The sequence below is a fragment of the Theobroma cacao genome, chromosome 9 (genome assembly GCF_053813885.1).
Source record: "Theobroma cacao isolate CCN51 chromosome 9, ASM5381388v1, whole genome shotgun sequence".
NCBI classification, from domain to species: Eukaryota; Viridiplantae; Streptophyta; class Magnoliopsida; order Malvales; family Malvaceae; genus Theobroma; species Theobroma cacao.
Window position 1 is genome coordinate 38315149 of NC_142647.1, and position 7356 is coordinate 38322504.

Genomic DNA, 7356 nt, shown 5'->3' on the forward strand with positions numbered 1-7356 from the left:
TGAGCAAGTTACAAAAAGTTGAAATTATAGTTTGAGGTTAAATATTTCTAAATAATGAGTAAAACATAATTAAGGAAGTTAATAAAATGTTAATATTAGAAAATAATAATTTTTAAATTTTAACATATAAGGAGTAACAATATATATTTCTCATATCATTTGCTTCTCAACTTATATAATTGCTTTTTATTTTTTAAAATTATATTATTTTCACTAAATAAATAAATTTGATATTAAAATTCTTGTGAGGACGCATCGGGCAGGTACGCATATGAGTGGATGACGTGAGATGATAAATGGATAACGTCAGTAGTAGCACGTGAGTTCCTCACGTGATTACTAACTGCTCCTGCCCTTTCCCTTCGGACAAAAAAAATAAAAACCATTTTATTTCAGACTCAGTAGATCATCATCAACCACAGTTAAACCTAATTTTCATTTTCCTTTCTTCTTCGAACCCTAATTTCTCTTTCTTTCTCTCTCCTAGGGTTTCCGTCTTCTCTCATTTGCTTTTACTGCTTTCCTTCCTCTCGGATCTTGTTGCTCGCCCAATGGAGTTTGGTGGTGGACGCAAGAGAGGGAGGCACGAGGCTGCCTTGAATGGCAATGGAGGCCTCAAGAAATCCAAGCAAGGTGCGAATTTTCCACTTCTTTTCTATATATGTATCAATCTGTGTATGTTTATGCTTAAACAAGTTCGTTATGTATACTTCTAATGAAATGGTCGTTTCTGGGGTTTGTAGAACTGTTCTTTTTTTTGCTTTCTTCATGTGAGCCTTTCTTCAGTATTCTTTCTTGATTTACTGAAAAATTGGAAAGCTTTTGTGTAGTTTAAGACTGTTTGGTTGCTGGAAAAGTACAAATGGAGATATGAACTTAACACAATTACCTGACAAGTGGCAAGCATATAAACTCGTTTTGTTTAAAAGTTTTATCCTTTCAGGACTATTACCCTTTGCTTCAAAGGTGGAGTTTAAATGGCCCACAAACGGGTTAAATTGATTGTCAAATATCCATTTAGCTGTATATGTTATCGTAATAATTCTATGTTTAGTTTCTTATATGGTTCAATGGGCATGTGACAACTAATCAAATCCGCTTGCGGACTTTTTGAATCCATTGCTGTTGTATAGGGTATTATCTGTACATGTCTGTCTGTGTGTATTTCACTTAGTTTGGGTTTGCTGAGCTGAAAGAGCTGTGAGTTTGAACTTTGGTTGCGATTCTTGATGTGCTTTATTGACGACTTTTAGCATCTTTGGGTTGTAGTTGCATAGCAAAGTTTGTATTGGTGGTGGTTATGGATGCATTTTTGTCTTCTCTTATTCCTGTATAGTTCTGTTATTTGGACAAACAGTTGAATGTGGAACCCATTAATCCTCGTTCCATTCTGGCTAAGCTTTTCTTGCATGAATAGCTATAATAGCTTACTTCAGCTTTAAAGCCAGTGTTATATTTGTATTTTTGCTTTGTCGTTGCAATTGTTATGAGTCTTGTTTAGTCATTTATTTCTTTATATTTGAAACTTTGTCGAATTTCTCTGGGTATGGTGATTCCTGTAGAAGTTTGAAATTTTCATGTGAAGCAAATAGATATTTGCCTTTAATCTGATTTCTCACCTAGATAACAATGGAAAAGGAAAAAAGCAAAGAACTCAATTTTCTTTTTATTATCTGAAACTTAGTTCATGGGAAGTATGAAGCTCAACTTATTTTCAAAGTCACTTAGTTGAGTTGTTATTTCTGCTGGAACAAAAAAAAAGTGAAGGATAATGTTTAAATATTCGTTTCTTTCTTTCTTTCCTCATTTTCTTAAATGAAACAGAGGATTGGTGTAATGGACAGAACATATTTATAAGTCCTTTACTGGATGTAATTATCAAATTGTCAGCCCACTATTTAATTTTTTACTAAGATTGATGGTTATATTCTATAAAAATTGATGTAAACCAATTATTCATATTTTATAAAGCGCATACTTTTTTATAGTAGTGATAATAAATGGTAACATGGTATTGAATACTCTGTAAAGTTCAAAAATCAATAACTCACTGAAATTGTAACTGAAATAAATGAATTAATGTTCTGCAACAGAAATGGAGTCCTTTTCAACTGGTATAGGAAGCAAATCGAAGCCATGCACAAAGTTTTTCAGGTTCAAATCTTAACCTATCTAAAATAAATAGCCTAAATGCACTTCCATCTATTTCTAATTTTTATAATTTGCAAGTAAAATTTCTTAGACATCAACCTTCTGAAGCAAAATTTATGTGATTATGACTAATGAATTGGTCACTTAAAGTGGTGATACAGGTAATACTCTTCGCTCTAATCATGATAAGAAAGACTATGGAACAGAAATGGTTGATTTCTTGGTGAATTCTTGGGTTAACTACATGCTGGCCTATATGAAAACAAAAAGCAATTATGCAGGATGCAAAGTTTTTCCATCTTATAGTATACTTTTATAATCTTATTTAATCTTTTGAATTAAAGACAGTAACATGTGGATTATTGAGTTGGCACCTAGTTTATTTCCATGGAAAATGGAAATAGAATGGCTAAAGAAATATGGCTAAAATTTTACTAGAATGTATTTTGCTTTCTTGCTTTTGAGGGCTTTCTATTCAGATGCAAAATTATTGGAATACACACACACACACACACACACACACACACACACGCACACACACACACACGCACACGCACACACAGAGTATATTGATTGTAACTTAAAAAGGTATTTCATGAAATTGATACTGGGTTCTTTGTTAATTAAATATTTGTAGGTTATCCCCCAATTAATTCACATTTTTTCTTGAGAAAGGTTTTTTTCTCTTATTTAATTGATACATAATTTTTTTTAGCATCGACTTATTTAAAAGTAAAGAAATAAAGTTAAGAAGGTTTCTTATTTTATTTTTGGAGATTGTGTAATTTGTGTAGGTTTTTTTTTTTCATTTATTCGATTCATAAATCTTGCATTTATAGAAATATATTTTTTTTATGTTATTGGTGTTTGCTTATCTTGATTTTCTTTTTCCTTTTGTTTTTCTAAAGAAAGCTCAAGAAGATTTCTTGTCAAATTTTTTGGATGTTGACTACTAGTCAAGTATCATTTTGGTTTAGTTTCTTTATTCATTCATTGCATTCTTATTAGACTATGTTTGAAATTCTTTTTGTTTAAGTCAAATTCGCTTGGCAAGGTTAAGGATCTGATTTGTCTTTCATAGTCATACTCTGTTGAATTATGACTATACTGTTTGTCAAATTTGTCTCTTGTAAAATCAAGAATTTCATTATTTCCAGATTGAACTTTTTCTTTCATTTTGTTTAAGTCAATACATGTATTTTCTATATCAATAGAGGCTTCTCCAATGTCTCTTATATTCTCTATAAATCTTTGTGAAAATATTAACTTGGCTTTGTGTGCATTTATTTGATTTATGAATAGATTTTTAGCTTTCTCTTGGGGTAATAAAAAGAATGTATATAGACATTTTTTTCTAGGCAGTGAAGTATGTTGTGGTTGCAAATTTCATATGTACATCATTGAAGTTTGTAACCAGTTCAGTTAATTAAATGGAAGTGAATCGCAGAAAAGGGTGCATCAGAACTTTTGAGGATAATATCTTGTAATGGTATTATTACAATGTCATTGTTATTACAATTGATAGCAACAGTGAGTCTCTCTCTCTCTCCTAGAAGTGATGGTAGTCATGAGCATTTTTGTTGTTGCAGGCAAACAACTTAGTGATTGGTATTATCTAGTGATAAAAAAAATCAATAAATCTTATTTTATGAAAGTACTTGGAAGTAATGACAGCTAAGAATATGGATGCAGAATAACAGTTTGCCTGTTGCAGCTTTTCTGGCTGTTAGGAATTAAAAGTGCTTTCAGTGTACTAATATTAATTTGAGCTTTACACTAACTAATAATAAAAAAATGTTAAATTGATGTAGTTGATATTCTTTGGTTTAGAGAGAAGAAAGTTATTTATATGATCTTTGCTGTGCTTGGAGGGTTGCTTGGCATGAATTTGACAAAGATGCTAATTGGAAATTAGAATGCCACTATTGATGAGGGATCTTAATTGGTGATAAGATTTAAGACAATTGGAAAGATCATATGTGATGAGTGGCTGGGTTGATATGAGTTCTGTTTTTATTATGGTTTAGCTTATGTCAAAATACGGGATTTAGATCAAAATATTCTGGATTGATATCTATGAATGCTGGGTAGGTCTAGGACTTTTCTGATTGTTTATTTCGTGTTTCTTGATGATTGAATATCCTGTTAAGTTGCCTTGGATATGTTATTAAGTTCAAATGTTAAAAGCTATAAGAATAAATGTAATTTGCAATGGGCAGGGTTTATGTAAGATGTATAGCATGAATTGCCGACCATATTTTTGAAAAAGAAGTTATGTTGTGTAAGAATCAATGAGTTTTGGAATAAGTTTTATGAAGGTGACATATAGGATGTTTATATTTTATAAGGCTAGTGCTGGAGGAAATAGAATAGATTGTTGGAAGGTTTGCTAAAACATACTTTTGTATTTGCTCCGTTATTCTTGTGGTGAGAGGAGTAGGAGAAGAAGGAATTGATTCTAAGTATGGTTCATTATTGTGAGTGATGATTAGTTGATTACGTTCATCAGAGGGCTATAAGTATATTACTGCTTTTGCTTATTGGAAGCATAGAAGTGTAAGCACTTTTCTTTAAATTGTTCCAGCTTAAATGGAGACTACTCGGCCAGATTACATAAGATTATGAATCATTATGCTTAGGGAGAGAGAAGAAGGCAAGAAAAGGATAAGGAGGTGAAAAGCAAGGAGTGCTATTTGTAATAGTAGAGGTAGTGCTTATATAGGCATGTGCAAGGAAAGTTGTATAATGAGGTTTGCTCATGTCCTATGGAGATTATGTATGCTTTACCTTCAGGGGCTTGGAAATATGGAAAACATTTGAAAGTTGGGAGATTTCTGTTAACATGCATATTGGATTAACATAGCTGTATATATATTCCACATTTGGCTATTTTTTCTCATCTAATTGTGGATTTACTGTTAATAAGGGCCCATGCAATGTCCCTTTTTTTCTTTTCTCTTTTGCTTACTTTGAATTTTGTGCATCGTTTTTCTGTCTCTTTTTCTTGGCAATTAAATGTTGGTTGGTTTGTTTATTTGTTTTAAATAGAATGACATAGCATATCATGTAGAAGGAAATTTAGAAATTTAAATATTTGAGATGGAATTTTCTAGTCCTGACTACTTTTGTGGGAAGGTTCCTTAGGTAAAATGTTTATAAGTGATGACAACTTATTTTTGCCTAGGTTTTATGTGTTCTACTTTTAGATCATTATAAGTTCTGGTTCTTACATTTCACATGTTGGGTTGGTTGGACATAAATTCAGATTGATCAATTCTCTAAGGAATGTCTTGCATTGTTTCTCCTGATTCTTAAGTATTACATTAGATTTTCTAAATGAATATGTGCTTTTATTTAAATATTCAGGTTTTATTTATGACAGCTTAAACAATATTAAACTTGGAAGGATGGGTGCTGCTTGATCTTGAAATTTTTCTGGCCCATATCATCACTTTTAAAACTTATTCAGAGAGGAATTGACATTTTAGATTGATTTCTTTTAAAGATGCTATTGTTGATTTGCTAGGCACCGGACAATAATAAAGGGTTCTGTTATGTTTTGGTGCTTGTTACTTAATGATATAATAATACAGATGATTATTATTGTGTGGAATTCCTGAATATTTCATACAGTAATTATTTCTTAATATTATTGAGATGGTCTACTCTTGAAAAGCTTTGATTAATTCATAATTATATAAGACTACACTGGTTATTTGTGTCAGAGCATTACTAAAAGTGTATTTCATTGATATTAGCCTGATATACTTGAGTTTTTTTTTTTTATTATTTTACAGCACTTCTGGGTGCCCATTTGGTGAGAGCTGTCACTTCTTGCACTATGTTCCTGGTGGCATCAAAGCAGTGTCTCAGATGCTTGGTAGCAACCCAGCTCTTCCTGCAGCTTCCAGAAGTTCCGCAGTCCTACCATCCTTCCCTGACGGGTCATCTCCTCCAGCTGTAAAAACCCGTTTGTGCAACAAATTCAACACCCCAGAAGGTTGTAAATTTGGTGATAAATGCCATTTTGCCCATGGTGAGTGGGAGCTAGGCAAGCCAACTGGTCCTGCTTATGAAGATCCCCGTGCCATGGGACCAATGCCAGGAAGAATGGCTGGCAGGATGGAGCCTCCCTCACAAGGTCTTGGTGCTGCAGCCAGCTTTGGAGCATCTGCTACTGCTAAGATCAGCATTGATGCATCCCTGGCTGGAGCTATTATTGGTAAAAATGGTGTGAACTCAAAGCATATTTGTCGTGTTACAGGAGCCAAGCTTTCCATAAGGGAGAATGACTCAGATCCTAGTTCAAGGAACATTGAGCTTGAGGGAACATTTGATCAGATCAAGCAAGCCAGTGCAATGGTTCGTGAACTAATTTTAAATGTTGGTTCAGCTTCTGGAACTAGCATGAAGAATCCTGCCATGAGTGGCTCTGGTGCAGCAAACAACTTTAAGACTAAGCTTTGCGAGAACTTTTCCAAAGGATCCTGCACCTTTGGTGACAGGTGCCACTTTGCCCATGGAACAGAAGAATTGCGCAAACCAGGAATGTGAATTCCTCCTTGTTTTGTGATTCCCGTGGTGTTAGGTCAGAACTCTTGCTGTAGCCTTTGGTTAATTTGGTGTGCTTCTGTGAGTTTTGCCTTTCGTTGGATGCAAAGGTAGCTTGGAGTCGAGAGGTTTCTAGGTTTTTCTTTTCTGATATTTTTGATAATTCCCTTTTTACGTGGGGCGAAGTTGCTAGCTCACTATGAGTTGGTTAATTCTTCAGCGGTAAGACTAGACTAAATTAAACAGATTAACAGATTCAGCTCGTTGTATGCCTTGATATGAGTTGGTCTAAGGAAACAAATTACATTCTGTTCACATAATAACGTATAAAATCTTAAATCGAAGGAGGGGATAAGTGTAACGTTTGGTATTAGTACCGCCTATATGCGGAGTACTAGCCTTGAAACTACAAACTCTTGGAATTGCAGTAAGCCGTCTGCTCTGTATCTTATCTTCACTGGGGGGCAACCGTGGCAATACTTCATTAAGTAGGAAAGTGATCAATGGTGAATGGATGAGCGAGAAGGTGATTGCGGATATTATATTTAATTGGGTGTTTAAAAAATTGGGTTGAATTGCAAGTGTTAAGTTCAATCAAAATTTATAATTGAAGACATTTTAAACTGAGTATAAAGTTTTGAATATTCACTCCGG

At 33.6% G+C, this 7356-nt stretch overlaps 1 protein-coding gene across 1 annotated transcript; it reads left to right on the forward strand.

Moving 5' to 3' along the window:
- The first annotated feature begins 410 nt into the window (after positions 1 to 410).
- Positions 411 to 6981, forward strand: LOC18589690 (zinc finger CCCH domain-containing protein 14-like). The gene is made up of 3 exons (XM_018128392.2): positions 411 to 633; positions 2094 to 2154; positions 5949 to 6981. Exons 1-3 carry the CDS (start codon positions 552 to 554, stop codon positions 6703 to 6705), a joined length of 900 nt encoding a protein of 299 aa, XP_017983881.2. The 5' UTR covers positions 411 to 551; the 3' UTR covers positions 6706 to 6981.
- The last annotated feature ends 375 nt before the right edge of the window (positions 6982 to 7356 follow it).

Excerpts from the sequence above, each read along its gene's own strand:
- LOC18589690 (XM_018128392.2), top strand. The coding sequence starts at position 552 with ATGGAGTTTGGTGGTGGACGCAAGAGAGGGAGGCACGAGGCTGCCTTG. Across the intron at positions 634-2,093 it reads CCTCAAGAAATCCAAGCAAG|AAATGGAGTCCTTTTCAACT; the intron begins GTGCGAATTTTC and ends GTTCTGCAACAG. Across the intron at positions 2,155-5,948 it reads CCATGCACAAAGTTTTTCAG|CACTTCTGGGTGCCCATTTG; the intron begins GTTCAAATCTTA and ends ATTATTTTACAG.